The 19853-nt window shown below is 42.1% G+C and overlaps 1 protein-coding gene across 2 annotated transcripts in view; it reads right to left on the bottom strand.

Moving 5' to 3' along the window:
• LOC145351749 (protein KIBRA-like) overlaps positions 1-19853 on the bottom strand; it is a 123161-nt gene that overhangs the window by 72303 nt on the left and 31005 nt on the right. For both annotated transcript variants that reach the window (XM_080201358.1, XM_080201357.1), the window contains exons 2-5: positions 11887-11996; positions 11453-11656; positions 4163-4239; positions 1539-1618 (exon numbers count right to left, since the gene is read on the bottom strand). In XM_080201358.1, coding sequence (XP_080057484.1) covers positions 1539-1618; positions 4163-4239; positions 11453-11656; positions 11887-11996 — 471 coding nt within the window. The remainder of the gene's footprint in view (positions 1-1538; positions 1619-4162; positions 4240-11452; positions 11657-11886; positions 11997-19853) is intronic.

Below are 19853 nucleotides of genomic sequence, written 5' to 3'. Positions count from 1 at the left end.
TTTCCCCTCTTGTTCTTTTCCCAACAGCTGACTGCTAGTTCTCAAACCTTCCCCCAGTAAAAGGTTTCACCATATCTACTCTGCCTAGAATATTTCTATCATATCTCATCTTGGCCTTTCCTTTTCAAAGGAAAATTGTCCTAGCTTTTTCCAATCTATCCTCAAACTGAAGTCTCTCAATCTTACAAATCTTTTCTGCAACCAATGCCTTCACATTCTTGCTCACGCGTTGTGCCCGAATTGGACACAATAATCCTAGGGAGACTGAGCCAGTGTTTTATAAAGGTTCGGAATAACTTTCTTCTATTCCTCCATTTATAAATGTCTTACCAACTTCTTTTTCAACCAGCCCTGTCACATTTAACAATTATAATGCACATAAATTCCTTTGTTTTGGCACCCTCTTTGGAATTGAATCCTTTTTTAATACTGTCTTTCTTCATTCTTCCTATCAAAATGCATCACTTCACACTGCATTAAATTTTGATTGTCATTTGTCTGCCCATTTCACCACCCTGTCCATTTCCTCTTGAAGTCAATTACTGCACTTTTCACAGTTCACAATTCTTACACATTTGGTGTCATTGACAAATTTTGAATTTGTACCCTGCACATCTACGTCTAGGTCAATAAGACAGAGTAAAAACAAACTAGTGGAGAATCGAAGATATAGTGTCTTCCAGTCCGAAAACTAACCATTCTGCATTACTCTCTTTCTTGTCACCTTACAAACTTTGCATGCATGTAGCCACTGACCCTTTTATTCCGGGTGTCAACTTTGCAGACCCACCTTTTAGGTGGCAATTTTTCAAATACCTTTTCCAAGTCCATGTACATCACATCAACTACATTTCCCTCATGATTGCTTCATCAGCTGGATTGCCTTAAATTTATCTAATTAATTAACTGTTAATTTTGTCCTGGGTTCCAGTTCTAAAAGATTTTCCATCACTGAGATTAAACTGACTGGCCTGCAGTTGCTGGGCTTATCTTTATACCCTTTTGCAAACAAGGGTGTAACAACATTTACAGATCTGCAGTCTTCTGGCACCTCCGCTGTTTCCGAGGAGGACTGGAAGATCACAGCCAGTGCCTCTGCCATTTCTACCCTTACTTCCTTCAAGTATCTATGCGTGCTCTCATCTGGTTCTGATAATTTATCAACTTAGTAAGCCTTTCTGTTAGCTTTGTTTTATCAATTTTTAGCCAATCCAGTGTCTGAACTACCTCCTCTTTGAAAATACATATTTGGTAGCAGCTTCTTCTTTGATATAAAGAAAGATGTAAAGTACTCAGTTAGCACCTTCGTCATGCCCCTGCCTCCATGTGTAAAATTATTTTTTGTCCCAAGCCACCATATTCCTTCTTACCACCCTTGGTATAATTATAATTGCTGTTTCCAAATAATGTGTGTTTGAATATGAATGGGAAGTTATATCATTATTTCTATTGAGGACTATACTTTTTCTTCTCACAAATGCCTTGCATGAAAAATAGTCTTTTGGAAAAAAACGTTTATAGTCCTCTTATATACTTACGCTTTAAGGGTTTCAAATCCTTGTTCTTTGTACTGAAGTTCATGCCTCATATGAGACAGCTCTCTTTTCAGTTTATTTACCTGTTGCAGTGAAAAAGAAAAGATATTGTGTTTTCTTCTCACAGCAAGAAATATTTATTAGATCATTGAAAGCTATTAATTTATACCCCCTCTATATTTTGCAATGTTGTGGACATCTATAATGAAACTATTTTTCCACCACCTCTCCTAAAATTTCTACTAGACCTTTAGAAATCTTTAAGCACACACATCACAATTCAACCTTTAAAAGTTTGATCTGCTCAATAATTCTGAAACTAACAAACAAATCCTCATTTAAATCCAATTTAAAACCCTTCGAGCCTGCCCCGCCATTCAATAAGATCATGGCTGATCTGTCGTGGCTCAGTTCCACATTCCCACCCTCTCCCCATAACCCTTAATCCCCTCTCTCATCAAAAACCCATCAACCCGCGTCTTAAAAATATGTAGCGAGGCAGCCTCCACCACTTCAACAGGCAGAGAATTCCAGAGATTCACCACCCTTTGAGTGAAGAAGTTCCTCCTCAACTCCGTTCTAAACCGCGCCCCCTCTATCTTGAGGCTGTGCCCCCTAGTCCTATTATCCTTTCTGAGCAGGAAGAGTCTCTCCACCTCTATCCTATCCATCCCATTCATCATCTCATACGTCTCAATGAGATCTCCCCTCATTCTTCTAAACTCTAACGAGTACAAGCCTAATCTATTCAGCCTCTCCTCATAGCTCAACCCCCTCAACTCCGGCATCAGCCTAGTAAACCTCCTCTGCACTCCCTCCAAGGCTAAAATATCCTTGCGTAAGTACGGCACCCAAAACTGCACACCGTACTCCAGCTGCGGCCTCACCAATGCCCTATACAGCCGCAGCAAGACCTCCCTACTTTTATATTCAATCCCCCTCGCGATGAAGGCCAGCATCCCATTCGCCTTCCTGACCACCTGCTGCACCTGCAAGCTGGGTTTTTGCGACTCATGCACAAGGACCCCGAGGTCCTTCTGCACTGTCGCCTGCTGCAGTTTTTCTCCACGCAAGTAATAATCCTTCCTACCATTATTCCTACCAAAGTGGACCACCTCGCACTTGCCAACATTAAATTCCATTTGCCATTTCCTGGCCCATTCGCCCAGCCTATCTAGATCCTTCTGTAGACTCTCCCCACCCTCCGCACAATTTGCCTTTCCACCAATCTTGGTGTCATCAGCAAATTTCGACACCCTACACTCGGTTCCCTCCTCCAGATCGTCTATATAAATGGTAAATAGCTGAGGCCCCAGCACCGACCCCTGGGGCACTCCACTAGTCACCATCCGCCAATCCGAATAGCACCCATTGACCCCCACTCTCTGCCTCCTATTTGACAACCAGTCCTCTATCCACGCTAACACCCTACCCCCAACTCCATGCCCCCTGACCTTCTGTAATAACCTCTTGTGAGGTACCTTGTCAAACACCTTCTGAAAATCCAGGAAGACCACATCCACCGGCTCTCCTCTATCCACTGCCCTAGACACATCCTCATAGAACTCCAGTAAATTTGTCAGACACGACTTCCCTTTAACGAAACCGTGCTGCGTCTGCTCTATCAAGCAGTTCCCCTCAAGATGCCTCGCTATTTCCTCCTTGATGACGGATTCTAACATTTTACCTACAACAGACGTTAAACTAACAGGCCTATAATTCCCCGCCTTTTGCCTGGCACCCTTCTTAAACAACGGCGTAACATTAGCCGTTTTCCAATCTTCCGGCACTTCCCTGGAATCCAGCAACGTCTGGAAAATAACCACCAAGGCATCCACTATCACCTCCGCCATTTCTTTCAGGACCCTCGGATGCATTCCATCCGGTCCTGGGGACTTGTCCACAATCAGCCCCTCCAGCCTGTCGAGCACCACCTCTCTGGTAACAGTAATGTCATCGAGACCCTCCAGTCCTACCACCTTTCCTGCTCCTATTTCTTATGTTCTTATGAATTTGTCAAGAGATTATTCAGTTACAAAATGAAGACCATCACATTCACATAAAAAAATTTGGAAGTTTAAAATTATAAAAAACTGAAATCAGGCCTGGACTGTGATAAAAGCCATGAACTCATGTAACATTTTAAAATTTTGTAGCTGGATTTTTAAGCACTTTTGCTTTTCATCAAATAAATTAATTTCCAATGGGAGGTAACAGCAATAAGAAGCATGTTCAAAACATATTAGTCAATCTCCTGTGGCTTTGCCCTTGATGAGCTGAGATCAAGAGCACCATCAAGGTCCAGCAGAGAATAAGGCACTGAGCCCATCAACTCCTTCCTTGACTGATTTTCTAATTAATTTTCCAATCCATTTACTGATCTTGTATAATTTCTGCATTTTTTTTCCCACAGAACAATTTTTCTATACTTGTTTCCTCCAGTACCCAAGTTTGTGTTTCTAATTCTTATTTTGGGTGGCCATTCTTGGTTTAAATCTTTATGTTCTGTAATATGACTGAGCATTCCAGAGCTATAAACTACAAGAATTTTAAGTGATGGTGATGATTAATTCAAATACTTAATAGAAATTGATATTCACAACTTTATGAATTATCATTGTTCTCACCCTAGATTTTGTTGTTGAAATCTCTGCCTTGAGAATGTCAGGGTCATACTTAGTACTAGATGAAGAGCCTGAGAATACTGAAAAACAACCACAAAAATATTCAAACATGAACATTTTAGTTCAAAAGTGCGGAATTCAATAATTAGAAGAGGAACTCATTAACCAAAAGGGGAAAATCATTAACCAAGGTCAGAAATTGGTTACAAAAACCACAAATAGAATTTTAATTGGTATTGAAATATGAGTTAAAGTGTGGGTGGGACACTTAGTGCCCGAAAGTGTTAGCATATCATAAATCCAACATGATCCTGGTCACTTCTGGCTATTAGCATTTGGCATCTGAATGGAAAAACACAAAAAATAAGTGCAGTGTAGACCACATAGTCCTTTCAGCCTACTCCACCATGCAATACGATCATGGGTGATCCTGGGCCTCAATTCAATTTTCCTAACTGCTCCCATATTCTTTTAATCCCTGAGACACCAAAAAATCTGTCCCTCCCAGTCTTAAAATATCATACATAACCCTTAGGAATGGAGAATTTCAACAATCTACAACCCTTTGACTAATTTCTTGTCATCTCAATCCAAAATAATCAGACTGTTATCTGGACACTGTTCCCCATATTTTAGGCTCCCCAACCAATGGAAACAATAACTCAACATCAACACTACCAAGTCCGCATCAACCCTATAAAGATAATTCATGTGGAGTTGTCGGCTCCCCGTAAAGTGCCAATTAATTCTGCTTTTAAAAACAAGTGCATCATCTCCAGACCTGTGTGAAATTTGCCAGAGTTAACAAGGTAACAGAACATCATACAATTATTGAAAAATGAAATTGGCAGGCTGGCAAACCTTTCAAGAGTAAAACTGTAAAGCTGCTTCATTTGTGTGCAGAGGACATTTTCTGAGGTATGCTCTTTGTATTAGTTTTAGAAGTCCTTTCATCCATCTTGAATTTGGTCCACTTCAATTAGCACTCTCCTGTCTGCCTTCACTACTGCACGGGAGCAGCTTATACAGCTATACGACAGGTCAGAGATAAGGAACGGAACTACCAACATCAACAGCAGGAGCAACACCATTAGCATCAGTAGGAGCAGCATCAACAGCAATAGCAGCTGCCATCTCTACAGCCACATGCCACTTGAGCTTTCACAGCAGGTCACTGCAGAATCCTGGAACAAGACCTCGTACCAAGAGGGGCCAGGTGAGCATGCATTGCCAAAACTATTAACACAGCTCGAATTCCTTTGTCTCCAGATCCATCCAGGGATTTCTTAGTGATACCTGTAGGATTTTACAATCTGTTCCTATAGGTCTCTCTCTAATGAGACCAATCCGTAGAAACAGAAAATAAAAGCAGAAGTAGGCCATTTGGTCCTTCACGCCTGTTCCACCATTCATGATGATCATGGCTGATCATCCAGCTCAATAGCTTGATCCCATCTTCCTCCAATACCTTTTGATTCCCTTCGTCCCAAGAGCTATACCAAACTCGTTCTTGAAAACATACAATGTTTTCCATCAACTGTTTTCTGTGGTAGCACATTTGACAGGCTGACCACTCTGGGCGAAGTAATTTCTCCTCATCTCAGTCCTAAAAGACTTATCAAGACTATGACCCCTAGTTCTCGACACCCTCTCCATCAGGAACCTTCTTCCTGCATTTACCCTGTCTAGTCCTGTTAGAATTTTATAGGTTTCTAATAAATTCCTCCCTCATTCTTCTGAGCTCCAGATCCTAATCGACTCAATCTCTCCTCATATGCAGGAATCAGTCTGGTAAACTTTTGCTGCACTCCCTCTAAAGGAAGAGCATCCTTCCTCAGGTATCCCAGGTGTGGCCTCATCAAGGCTTTAATTGCAGCAAGACATTCCTGCTCCTGTACTCAAATCCTCTTGCTATGAAGGCCAACATATCATTTGCCTTCTTTATTACTTGCTACACCAGCATGTTTGCTGAGCTTGTCATTTATAGCCACTTTAATACTGATAAGCCAGACCAGAGGGGTTTTGTGCTTGCTTCAGTGGCTACATTCCCACGGGCCGCACACATGATAATCAAAAAACACTCTCAAATCATCCTGTAGCATTAATTGTACAGAGCTATAGTTGTAATCAAATTCCATCTTGATTTAGACAATTACAGAATTTAAAATAACGTGACGTATTTTCAGCAGCATGTCTGCACGACTTTTCAGGAGCATTTATCAATCAGAAAGGATTCTATTCCATTTATGTTTAGATGGTCTATGACCACCAGAGGGTTTAGATATATGTTGTTAGGGACCAGTTCAGAAACTCCAAGGTACACCACAAAGTTAGCCTGGACCCCAAATATTTTTCGATTTGATTTAGTGTGAACATAAAGGTATTTCACTCCAGGTGTGATCCTATTAACTAGCTAAGAAGCTTTTTTCAAAACAAACTTTATTCAACAATACAGTTTATCTATTACAAAAAGAATTAGCTGAACTTTTAACAACTGACTGACTTAAGCACGACAAGGTCGAATTCTTAATTGCTAATCTATCGCCTATAGTTCCAATTTAAGCAATTCCCCATAGACTCAGTTCTTCTTCAAACATCAGTCAACAAAACACAGGCTTTTATGATGGTACGCACGCTGCCAGTCCATCAGCACCCCTGTGGAGAGAGATACTGATTTTCTGGTCGGTCCCAGACTTCAATTTCCAGAGAGAGAGAATAAGAATTGCTGCTCCTTGAAATCCAAACAAACTGCTAGTTCGTCCCATTAGCACATGACACATTCTTGTCAATCAACCAAATTAAACCCTGCTCTAAAACCCAAGGGGATAGCCCAAAAAATAAACAAAACTGCATTAGCTCAGGTCAAAGCAAACACCTCAATATCTAGGAGCAATTATTCTTCTGCATTCTTAGCAGGTGGGCTGCCTGGAGCAGACAAAGCAGCACCATGAACCAGAGTAGAATCTTAATATCTCCCTCACAAGAAACATAACACAAATACTTTTCTTAAAGGCACAGTACTATCACAGTGTCTATGAATTGTCTACGACAAGCTCTTCATTCCAGGGATCATTCTTGTGAACCACCTTTGGACCTTTCCAAGACCACTACATCCTTCCTTAGACACAGGGTCCAAAACTGCTCACAATACTCCAAATGGGGTCTACCCAGAGCCTTATGCAGTCTCAGAAGTGTATCCCTGTTCTTGCATTCCAGCCGTCTCGGCATGAACGCTAACACTGCTTTTGCCTTCCTAACTGCCAAATGAACCTGCACATTAACCTCAAGAGAATTTTGAACAAGGACTCCCAAGTGCCTTTGTGTTTCTGATTTCCTAAGCACTTCCCCATTTAGAAAATATTCTCTGCATCCGTTCCTTCTTTCAAAGTGCATAACGTCACACTTTTCCACATTGTATTCCATCTGCCACTTCTTTGTCCACTCTCCTAACCTTCAAGTCCGAGTCCTTCTGCAACTCCCCTGCTTCCTCAATACTGCCTGACCCTCTACATACCTTTGAATCATCTGCAAACTTAGCAACAGTGCTTTCAGTTCCTTCTTCCACATCGTTAATGTATATTGTGAGAAGTTATGGACCCGGCACCGACCCCTGAGACACACCAATAGTCACCAGCTGCCATCCTGAAAAAGATTCCTTTATCCCCATTCTCTGCCTTCTGCCAGTCAGCCAATCCTCTATTCATGCCAGGATCTTACCCTTAACACCATGGGCTCTTAACTCATTTAACAGTCTCCTATGCAGTACCCCTGTCGAAGGCTTTGTGGAAATCTAAATAAATCACGTCTGCTGGTTCTCCTTTATCTGACTTCCTTGTTATCTCCTCAAAGAACTCTGATTTGTCAGACATGACCTCCCAAGAGAGTGGTGAATCTGTGGAACTTTTTGCTGCAGAAGACTGTGGAGGCCAGGTCATCGAGTGCCTTTAAGACCGAGATAGATAGGTTCTTGATTAATAAGGAAATCAGGAGTTATGGGAAAAAGGCAGGAGAATGGGGATGAGAAAAATAACAGCCATGGTTGAATGGAGGATCTGACTTGATGGGCTGAGTGGCTTAATTCTGCTCCTATGTATATGGTCTACTTTGCCGTTCCTTGCACAATCGAAAAAGGATGATGACAATTATTGTACTTTCTTGGATAACAGCAGGATGAATCTGATTTGGCCACAGTGCCCCTGTTCATTCACCCAATTGCTAGAGAAGCCCATGAATGTATTTCAGATAACTCAAGTGCATGAAATCATATGGCACACCCCAATAAACATTCTGCTAGCCCCCATCTGCTCCAGCAACAACTCAACCCATCCCCTAGCCCAAACAGATAATGCCCACAATTAAAAATCCTTCCACCACACTACTCTTTGTTCATCTTCCACTCCAGTTATACTATTCTCCTGAATGCTAATAGCTATTTGAAATTCAGAAAGCAACAGTGGAGATGGCTGGACAATGCTGACTTCAAACAAAATACCTGAATCACTGAAACATTCATATATAGATATATAATGACAATAATATTGCTTTATACGCCCTAGAGAATTCTCTTGCATAACTAGTAGGTGCTCAACTTTTCTCCTTTCTATTACAGCACCATAAGGTGCCAACTGTGAGATTTCAACAGAGCAACATGCAGGCTGCTCGTTTCCCTGATCTGACAGATGAGATATCCTTGACAGACAGCCTCGTGGTTTTGGAGGCTGTGCCTTACGAATCTGGTAGAATTTTTTGAGGAGGTGACAAAAACGGTCAACGAAGGACGAGCCGTGGATGTCGTCTACATGGATTTAGTAAGGCGTTTGACAAAGTCCCTCATGGTAGGTTGGTGGAAAACGTTGAGGCTCATGGGATACAAGGACAGGTGTCTAGATGGATTAAGAACTGGCTTGGTAATAGGAGACAGAGAGTAGTAGTGGAAGGGTCCTTTTCGAGCTGGAGGTCTGTTACTAGTGGTGTGCCGCAGGGCTCAGTACTGCGACCTTTGTTATTTGTAATATACATAAATGACTTGGAAGAGGGAGTAAGTGGTGTGATCAGCAAATTTGCAGATGATACGAAGATGGCTGGACTTGCTGATAGTGAGGAGCAGTGTCAGGCAATACAGCGGGATATAGATAGGCTGGTATATTGGGCAAAGAAATGGCAGATGGAATCTAATCCAGATAAATGCGAGGTGATGCATTTCGGAAGAAAGAACGTAGGGGGGAGTTGCACAATAAATGGTAGGTCTATTAAGAGCATAGAAACGCAGAGGGACCTGGGGGTGCAAGTACACAAGTCCTTGAAGGTGGCAGTACAGGTGGAGAAGGAGACGAAGGCGGCCTGTGGTATGCTTGCCTTTATAGGGAGGGGTATAGAATATAAAAGCTGGCGTATAATGTTGCAGTTGTATAGAACGTTGGTTCGCCCGCATTTGGAGTACTGCGTCCAGTTCTGGTTGCCTTACGACCGGAAGGACGTGGAGACCCTGGAGAGAATACAGAGGAGGTTTACCAGGATGTTGCCTGGTATGGAAGGTCTGAGCTACGAGGAAAGATTGGGCAAATTGGGGCTGTTCTCCTGAGAAAGGCGAAGAATGAGGGGAGATCTAATAGAGGTGTATAAGATTATGAAGGGTATAGATAAAGTGAACAGTGGTAAGCTTTCTCCTAGGTTGGATACAATAATTACGAGGGACCACGGGCTTAGGGTGAGGTGGGGGGGGGGGGAGCGAGGTATAACTCGGATGTTAGAGGGAGGTTTTTCACACAGAGGGTGGTGGGGGCCTGGAATGCACTGCCAAGTAGGCAGGTGGAGGCAGGCACGCTAGGGTTGTTTAAGGCTTACTTAGACAGGCACATGAGCAGACTAGAGGTGGAGGGATACAGGAGACTTTTCTAAATAAAGAAAGAGAGCTTTGGGACGTCCCTGGGAATCAATTGATTCTTATGGACTTTCCAACATATTTCATGGCTCACTTGCTTTATTTCTGCACTTCTGGGGATTCCGTAAATGTCTAAGTTTTGCATGTTTATTGATGTCTTTCCTTTTACTTCACAGGTGATTCGGTCCGCCTTGTTGACCAACAAAGGGCATACACGCAGTGGGTCGTGCGAGGGCTGCTCTTGGATGTTGCTTCGAGAATTGCCTAGTGCTTCATGTCGTTAGTGTACAGTTAAACTGGACCAACTGACGGGCAACATGACAGCTCAGTGACTATCACTGTTTGCTGTGCAGATACATGGATTTGGGCCAGTGTCTGCAGGAGTTTGCACATTCTCCCCGTGGTCACGTGGGTTTTCTCCGGGTGCTCCAGTTTCCTCCCACATCCCAAAAACGTGCTCTTAGGCTGACTGGTGTAACAAATTGTCCCTAAATTAGTCTTCTCTCAATCTTTCCCAACAGGTGTAGACAAAGGTCATGGGTAGAGGAGGGCACTCCATGTTAAAATGGCGGCGTGGGCTCGCTGGGCCGAAGGGCCTGTTTCCTGTGCTGTGTTGTTCTTTGAGGACCCACCAGCCTCTGAACAAGGACAAACCCAGTCATCAGGAGACAGCAAGTGATACTCTGTTGAGGGAGAGGGTGGGCTGGTGAAAGGGTGAGGTGGCTACACTTTCCATGGAGGTAGATATCAGTATTAATGGCAGAGTACACAGCACTTTTGGTATAGGTCAACCTGTAAAGTCCCTCTCCAGTGGTGTACAATGCCTCTAGAAAAGCTGACAAAACCTGACATATTTCCTGTTGCTAATCCAAATGTGTTCTCTTAGTGGATGGCAACTTGCTTCAGCACCGACATCCAACTGCTTGCTTTATGAGACTAGGGGCTTCTTTGCAATTGCCAAAAACAGCACTTTTCTGCAAATCTTCGCAGCCTCCAAAATCACAAGAAGAGGCAGAGAATCAGTGGGAAGCTGTCCCATGCCTGCTTCTAATCATTTACTTTGATCCTGGAATACAGCCAGCCGTGGAGGTCCTTCAAAATACAAAACCTTCCACTAACAAATGCAGGCTGTCATCATGCCGGAATCCTGTGACTAGTCAAGAAACCTCAAGGGACCAGATAATAGCCAAGGCAAAGCTCGCTGCTTCAATACGTGTGTTCCCAACTGGCCATCAGACCCTGCCACTGAGAATAAGTCACAAAGTCTCAGAGCAGAGAACACCTGCACCTTAAGTGTTATCATATGTACCGTACATCTGGATAAGTGAATGAAATTCCATATTAATGCAACACTGCATTAAAAGTCAATAAATGCTTCTCTAAGCAGAAAGAAATAGTTTATCAGTACTCACAGCTGGTCTGGGAGCTAGATTTATCCTGCCAGACATCATTTAGCTGCCTGTATTCATGTTGGGCCAATTCCAATCTCTGTTGCTTTACTTGGTAAATTTCCTTCTGTGCAGTTAGGGCATCTTGTGCTACAACTAGGTAGTCTTTCAACATGCGCTCCTGTTCTCTTCGCCACTGAGCCCGAGGATCTTCTACCTGTGTTGTCTCTGGAAGATAATAATCCGTGAAATTCTTTACATCTGGTTAAAAGTTGAAATAAAAATGCTCAAAGTCTCTCAATATCACAATCTGGTTGTGGTATTTGCTGAATTAAGGCAACACAATTTACAACTAATTTTTCACCAAAAATTGAAGAATAATGGAATGTGGTTTGTAGATTCCAATTGGTCAAGTACTTAGAGGTGAAGCAATATAATTCTATAATTGAAATGCTTACGCGTATGGTGATCAATGTAATAAATTCCAACTTGTGCATCAAATGCTTCTTCCCAACCCAAAGGCAATTCATCTCCAACACAATCACCAAAGGAAAGGGGTTTGGTCCATCTACAGAACAAGAAGAAAACATGTCAGCTTCCAAGTGTTAATTAATACTGCAAATTTTGATAGGCTTGTTGCAGAAATCGGTTTGTGTGCAGTTTATTTAATGCCATACGTTACCTAGAATAGCAGTGAACTAGCTAATAAATAGCAACATGTATTTATATAGCATCAATTATGCACAAAAACATGTTTCACATAGTATTCATCAAATTTATTTAAAAGTTTAGTCAAAAAAAGTCAAAGCGAGGGAATGTAGAGCTTTACTCAGGAATTTAGTCAGGTGATTTTCACAGTAACTTCATTGCAGTATTAGTGTAAGCCGACTTGTGACACTAATAAAACTTTAAACTTCAAAATTCAATAGCATTGAGTCCAGGCAATTGAAAGCAAGATCATGTCACAAACATTGGATGGAAGGGAAGAGCTCCACAAAAGGTCTGAAGCGCAAGGAATGCAAAATTCAGGTGAGAAGAACATTTCAGGTTAGGGAATGCTATGAAAATAGAGAATGGCAAGGCAATGAAGAGATTAACCAATATTGGAATTTTAAGTTAGGTGTTGGGGTGGCCAGGAGCTGATAGGTATCCAGTAAAAGGCAGAACCTTTAGAAGCATCCACATACAGAGGGATCTATGCCTACAGGTCGACAGGTCCCTAAAAGATGCAACACAAGTAGATAAGGTGGCCTAGAAGGCATATGACATGCTTGTCCTCATCGGTCTGGGTACAGAGTATAAAAATTGGCAAGTCACGCTGCAGCTATTTAGAACTTCAGTTAGGCCACATTCGGAATGCTTAAAGTTTAAAATTCATTTATTAGTGTCACGAGTAGGTTTATAATAATACTGCAATGAAGTTACTGTGAAAATCCCCTAGTCGCCACACTTCGGTGCCTGATTGGTTTCACTGAGGGAGAATTTAACATGGCCAATGCACCTAAACTGGCATATCTTTTGGATTGTGGAAGGAAATCGGACCTTCTGGAGACAACCCATGCAGGTACGGGAAGAACGTGCAAACTCTGCACAGGGCAACCCAAACTGGGAATCGAACCCAGGTCCCTGGCACAGTAAGGCAACAGTGCTAACCACTGTGCCACCGAGCTGCCCTTGTTCTGGTTGCCACATTACCAGAAGGATGTGGGGGTTTGGAGAGGATACAGAAAAGGTTTACCAGGATGTTGCCTGGTTTGGATGGCATTAGCTATGAGGAGTGATTGGACAAACTTGATTTGTTTTCACTTCGACGTCAGAGGCTGAGGGGTGACCCAATAGATATGTGGATAACATGGATAGTTGCAGTCATTTTCCCTGGATAAAAATTTCAATTATTAAGGGACATAGGTTTAACGCAGAAGGGGGAAAGTTTAAAGACACAAAGGGTGCTAAGTGCCTGGAAATGTGCTGCCAAAGCAGATGGTAGAAGCAGATACAATAGTAACATTTAAGGGGCATCTTGATAAATACATGAATAGGCAGGGAATAGAGGAATACGGACCACCAAGAGGCAACAACTCTTTAGTTTAGAAAAGTGTCATGTGTGGTGCAGGTGTGATGGACTGACGGGCTTGTTCCTTTGTTATACTATTCTTTGTTCTTTATAAGTGACCAAGTATTGATGCAAAATAGGATATGGGCAGCAGGGTTTTATAGAGATCAGGAAGAGGATGTAGTAAAGCATTGGAATAGTTGAGTGACAAAGGCATGGATAAAGGTTTTAGCAGTAAATAGATAAGGAAGTTAAATGATGTTACAGCGGTGGAAACTGGTTTGTTTTTTTTACAATGAAGGCAATGAAATTGGAGGTTAAGCCTGGGAGTAAAAATAGAAAACATTGCAAATAATTTAGTTCAGCTCAAGACGGTAGCTGCGGAAAGGAACAAAATTAGAGGCAGGGCGAATCAAAGTTAAAGATTTTATCTCAATATTTAGCTGGAATAAACTGCAGCTCATCCAAGGTTGCATTTGAATAAGCTTAGGAAAGGTGTGGAAGCAGTTAAGCGGGCTGTCATCAGTGTAACTGCGGAAGCTGACACCTTGTTTGCAAATGTTATCAAGAGCTGTGAGTAAGCATAGTTGCTTGGAAAAAGGGGTTCCCAATGAGATAACGTGGAGTTGGGAAGTGAAATATTGCTGGAGTCTGGCTACAATCAGATAGGTAAAGGAGCCAGGTGAAGGGAATTTCAGGGATTTGGAAAACAGAGGCATGGGGGAAGAATGTTGCCTTTAAAAAGGTCAACTACACCTCCCAAGTACCAGATATTTAATCTCTATTGGCACATCCTGCATACCATTCTAATTATCAGCTTTAAAAATATTTTATCATTCATACAAGGAAAAAAAGCGACTGTGTAGAAGCTTGAGGAAGGACATGACTGTTTAAAGGTCAAACTTATTTGTGCTTTGCCAATATTGTCCTTTCAGAAAAGGAAGACACTCCAAATTACAAAATTTGCCTGTTAGTCTGACTCAATAAATACAAGTAAACAGAATGACCAGAAAAGGTGGCTGATCCACTGAGTTGGCAGCCCTGCACTTAAGTCATCTTATATGACACTTAAAATATTCTGAAATGCTGCTGGAAAATGATGCTTATATTGTATTGTCATGGAGACTGCCAAAAGACATTGGCCACGATTTTCCAGGCCCATTCACCACAGGTTCTTAACTCTTGCAAGAGGCCATAATAGGATTTGCGCTGGGGAAACGTCAGAATGACATCTCCTCCTATCTCTCCCACATGCCGCAATGTAATCAGCGAGGTCGTGAACATCATTATCATCAAACTGCACGGATTTAAATATTCCTAAATGGCACAATGCTGGAGTGTAATGATGCTGTGCTATTTTGATATATTTTAATGTTTAAGATGGGATTGCTTTAAGAGGCAGTGTTTTATTTCACAAAAGTCAATTCAAATGATAAACATGCAGCGGTTGTTCATAATGCAAGCCAATAATTGATTTTACCTAAGGAATGTGTTACTTTGTATAATTAATGAACATTTTGTTTATTTCAGTTCTCCTGGATTTTAGACTAGGCATGCAGAGTGGAGAGTTTTGATTAGTTGATTGACAGACGCAGAGTCATGTGATTAATGGGAAGAGTTAAGTTTGCAGGAAAGCTAGTTTCATTTCATTTAGTTGCTGCCTGGGCTGCCAGAAGAAAGTAGTCTCTTTCCATCTAAAGGCTTTCTGAAAGTTCTATGCCTGGTAACTCAAGTCAAAGCAAATATATTTGCATTTTACAAACTAATTTTAAAGAGAGGTTTAAGTCTATAAGAGAAATATGGCTTGATTGGAACTCAATGATAGGTTAGCAGTTAAGAGTTGTGCCTCGTCATGTTTAAGTATTATTCAGTTATTTAAAACTAAGTTAATTCATGTTTTATAATTAAGCTGTGCTGTTAAATAAAGTCTGTTTTGGTAAAGGTTTGCTAGTGTGTTACAGTCATGCCCTCACACACATGCCAAAAATAGAAAATTGTTAAGGTCTAGTCCAACATTAAAATATCCTAGGGTTTCTGATCTGTACCTCAACAGTAGCTTCCACAGGCACGAGATTTTCCCCTCCAGCAGTGTGCTGGCTGGAATCACTATTGCTCGGCAGCAGTATAGACAGCCATGCCAGGGGTGGAGGCCAGTGTAGCACCCAGGTGATCAGGGACATGGTAGGGCAGTGTCCTGGCACTGCCTCCTGGTATGCTGGCAGTGCCAGTGCAAAGGGCAGCACAGTGCTATTGATGAATAGTAGGGAAGGGGAACTGTCGGCGATGATGGATGGGGATGGAGGGCCTCCGATCTTTGAGAACAGAGCACACTTTTGCCCCATTTCTGTGGAGCCAGCCTTCCTGGCATCTTTAGGCCACGCACCTCAAGAATGATTATGCAAATCATGCCCCCCCCCCCCCCACCCCCCAACTTTTCTTTGACAAAGGCCAGAATTCTTCAGCTGTTCATGCACAGCCACCTCTGCCAACAAAAATGGAGAATTTAGCACTGAGCTAAATTTCCATTCACTGCAGTGGGGCCACAGAATTCCAGCTGCAGGCGATGTCAGACAATTCAGCTCAAAGTGTCAGAAGTTCTGTAAAGAAAACCTGACTGTTTCCCAGGGGACAGGTATGCTCGTTTTCAGGCAAAACCAGATACAATGCCATCTTTCGGGAGTATTCCACCCATAATCAGCGCAGCAGATTTAAATCTGTGGAAAGAGTTCTTCCGTTCAATTAAGTTCCAAAAAAGCTACAGACCTCATAACTTTATGTTTGGATTCCGGTTGCTGCTTATCCATAGTTACAACAGAGAACAAGTAAATCTCCCATCATCACAACAGTTAGGAAACAAAGCACGAAAGAGTAAACCCGTGGGTGAAGACCAAAGATGCAGTCAAAACTTAAATGTACAAAAATGCATTTATTTTCATATTGTTCTGGCTGCTTCAGAAACTGCTCTGCAATATAAAACAAACAATTTCCATGGGGCTATGGTGCCAATATTGTCGAAGCAGTAATGAAAATGTGCAACTTTAACCCACATCATCACTTGGTGATGTTCAACCCTTGATCCTTACTAAACAACTTAAAGAGCTTAGCTACATCTTTAGTCATTTTTAACAATCAACAGGGAATGGAAAATAAAACAATTATCCAGCTAACATTTTCAGCATACCGGTGATCAAGCTGAAACACTGAATCAAAATGTGAAGTGAACATACACCAAGACTGAAGAAGAGACTTTCCCATTTCATAGAGCAGACAAAAGACTATTGATAAAAAAAAAGTTTACCATAGCAAACTGATATGATAAAATATATTGAAAGTCAGTTACGTATATACTTACACAAAATGTAAAAATTATGCCAAGGAAATTAAATTAACCATCAACTAATGCTTCCAGAGTTTATTAATTCAAAATCAATAAAATTATTGCCCATGCCAGGGATGGAATCAGCTAGATATCAGACACACATTTAGGAGCCCTTTAGAGTAGAAAAAACAAAATGCATTCAGTGGAGGCAGTGGTATCGAGATATTCTTAATGGACTAGTAATCTAGAGGCCCAGATAAATGCTCTGGGGACCCAGGTTTAAATCCCACCACAGATGGTGAAATTTGAATGTAGTAAAAATAAAATCTGAATTTATAATATCCAATCATGAAACCAATCTGGTTCACTAGTGCTCTTCAGGTCATTACTTGGCATTCAAAGTGGAGGTGGATAAATGTTTGATAGTTCAAGGAATAGAGGGCTCTGCAGAAATGGCACAGAAGGTGGTAATGGGGAAGTGTTACAGAAAAGGAGTTGAGGCCAGCATATGATCGCATTGAATGGCAGGCAGGCAGGCTTCAAGGGCCTGGTTGCCGACTCCAGTTTCTATTTCTTATGTGTTCTTATGTTCAAAGCCTGTCCACATCTAAAAGGCACAAGTCAGGAGTGTGATGGAACACTGTCCACTTGTCTGGATGGGTGCCACTCCAACAATACTCAAGAAGCTTTACACTATCCTGGACAAAGCAAAGCATTTGACTGGCACCCCAACCACCACATTAAACATCAACACCGCCCACCTACAATGCAATGGCAGCAGTGTATACCATCTAGATACACTGCAACAACTTATCAAAGACTCCTTAACAGCACCTTCTAAATCCAAGACCACCACCCATCTAGAAGCACAAGGGCAGCAGACACATGGGAACACTACCACCTGCAAATTCCCCTCCAAGCCATTCACCATCCTGATTTGGAAATATACTGTTTCTTCGCTGTCGCCAGATCAAATTCCTGGAACACCCTAACAACACTGGGCATGTATCACTACCTTCTTGAGGGCAATAATAGCTAGCGATGTCCAGAACCCATAAATGAAATCATTAAAAAGTGATCCAACACCAAACACATTTCCCCTTCCCTTTACTTTCAGCATTCTGAAAAGATTGTTCACTCTGTGGCACGCTGATCCATCTGCTAGCATCTCCCTTTCCCGTGTCATCTTTCCATGCTGGCACAGGAGATGCAACACCTGCTCTTTTATTTCATCATCCAAGGCCCTAAATATTCCTCCTAGGTGAAACAACTATTTAAGTTTACTTCTTTCAATTTAACATACTGTATTCAGCAATGTGCCAGCCTATTCCAGGTGAGCCCTAACTCAAGCCTGGGTTTCAGCCCGTAACCAGAACAGTGCACAGGTGCATTTATCTTGGAACTCACTCTCTCAGGCTGTCTATGTAGATGACAAGGTACATGCACAAATTGTCAAATTAAACATAGCCTTGGGCAGATTTCAAACATCATTCTGGAAACAAAGGAATAAACAGAACATCTACAGGGGAGATAGTCCTGCCCATTCTCCTCTCAACATGCAAAATATGGATTATGTACTGGCATCATGCCAAGAAGTCCACTCACTTTCACCTGAAATGCTTTTGGCAGCTTCTGAAGAACATACAGCGGGACAAAATATCAGGTATTCACCTGAGCCAGAATGCCTGACTCATGCCAAAGAGAATCAGAGGAGAGCTTGAGCAGACATTCTTATGGCAAAGAAAGTGTTACAAGTACACTCCAAAGGCTTTGATTAGATGCTCTGAAAGTGACTGAGTCAGGGGAGAACCTTGCCCAGGATCACTGAACCTGGTGCAGCCAAATAATAAAGGATGTGGCATCCTTTGAAAGTACACTGGGGAGGCATTGTTGCACTGCTGCATCACAATACCAGGGACCCAGGTTCAATACCGGTAACTGTACAAACTCCACGTAGACATTCTCCTAGTATCTGCTTGGGTTCCTTCCGAATGCTCCAGTTTCCTCCCACAGTCCAAAGATGTGCAGGTTAGATCAAGTGATCACGCCAAATTATCTCCATGTCTCAGGATGTAAGGTTTAGGGAGATTAGCAGGCTAAATTTGTGGGGTTACAGGGATAGGACCAGAGTAGGATGCTATGTCAGAGGATCGGTGCAGACTCAAATGGATCAAACAGTCCCCTTCTGCACTGTAGGTATTCAATGATATCAAAAGCAGAGAGAAAACAGAAAAAAAAAATCTCAAGCCAATCATCATCCAAATAGTCTGTGATATTCAGTCCTGTTTGCAACAGAGTCTCCTGGGTGCAGCCAGGGGAATCTGTATTTCTATGCATCCATTGCCCTTGTCTTTATAGGTGGTAAAGGTCACAGATTTTGAAGGTGTTGTTGAAGGAGCCTTATTTTGTTCCTGCAGTGCATCTTGGAGATAGTACACACTGCTGCCACTGTGTAACACTGGTGGAGAGAATCAATATCGAAGGTGGTAGAGGAGTATCAATCAAGCTGGTCCTGGATAATGTCGAGCATCTTGAGTTTTGTTGAGCTGCACTTATCTAGGCAAGTGGAAGGTATCCCATCACACTCCTGATTTGTGCATGGTGGACAAGCTTTGAAGAGTTTGGTGAGTTACTTTTCACAGGATTCCAGCCTCACAACTCCTCTTGTAGTCATTATATTTATTTAATTGGTCCAATTTCTGTTCCGTGATAACCCCTAGTTTGGCAGTGGGGGATTCAGCGATAGTAATGCCTTTGAATGTCAAGGGGAGATTGTTGGGTCCTTTCTCAGGTATGGTCATTGCCTGGTAGCTATGTGACATAAATGTTACTTGCCACTTATCAGCCCAAGCCTGAATGTTATCCAGGTCTTGCTGTATTTGGATACAGACTGCTTTAGTGTTTGGGGAATCACAAATGGTTCTGATCATTCTGCAATCATCAGCAAATATCCTCACTTCTGACCTTAAGATGCTGGAAGGTTATTGATGAAGCAGCTGTTGATGGTTCAGCCCAGGGCAATCCCTGAGGAATTCCTGCAGTGATGTTCTGGG

This window comes from Carcharhinus amblyrhynchos, chromosome 13 (assembly GCF_965287045.1).
Source record: "Carcharhinus amblyrhynchos chromosome 13, sCarAmb.v2.hapA, whole genome shotgun sequence".
NCBI classification, from domain to species: domain Eukaryota; kingdom Metazoa; phylum Chordata; class Chondrichthyes; order Carcharhiniformes; family Carcharhinidae; genus Carcharhinus; species Carcharhinus amblyrhynchos.
Note: the sequence above shows the minus strand (reverse complement) of the source record. Positions and strands in the feature narration are given on the sequence as shown.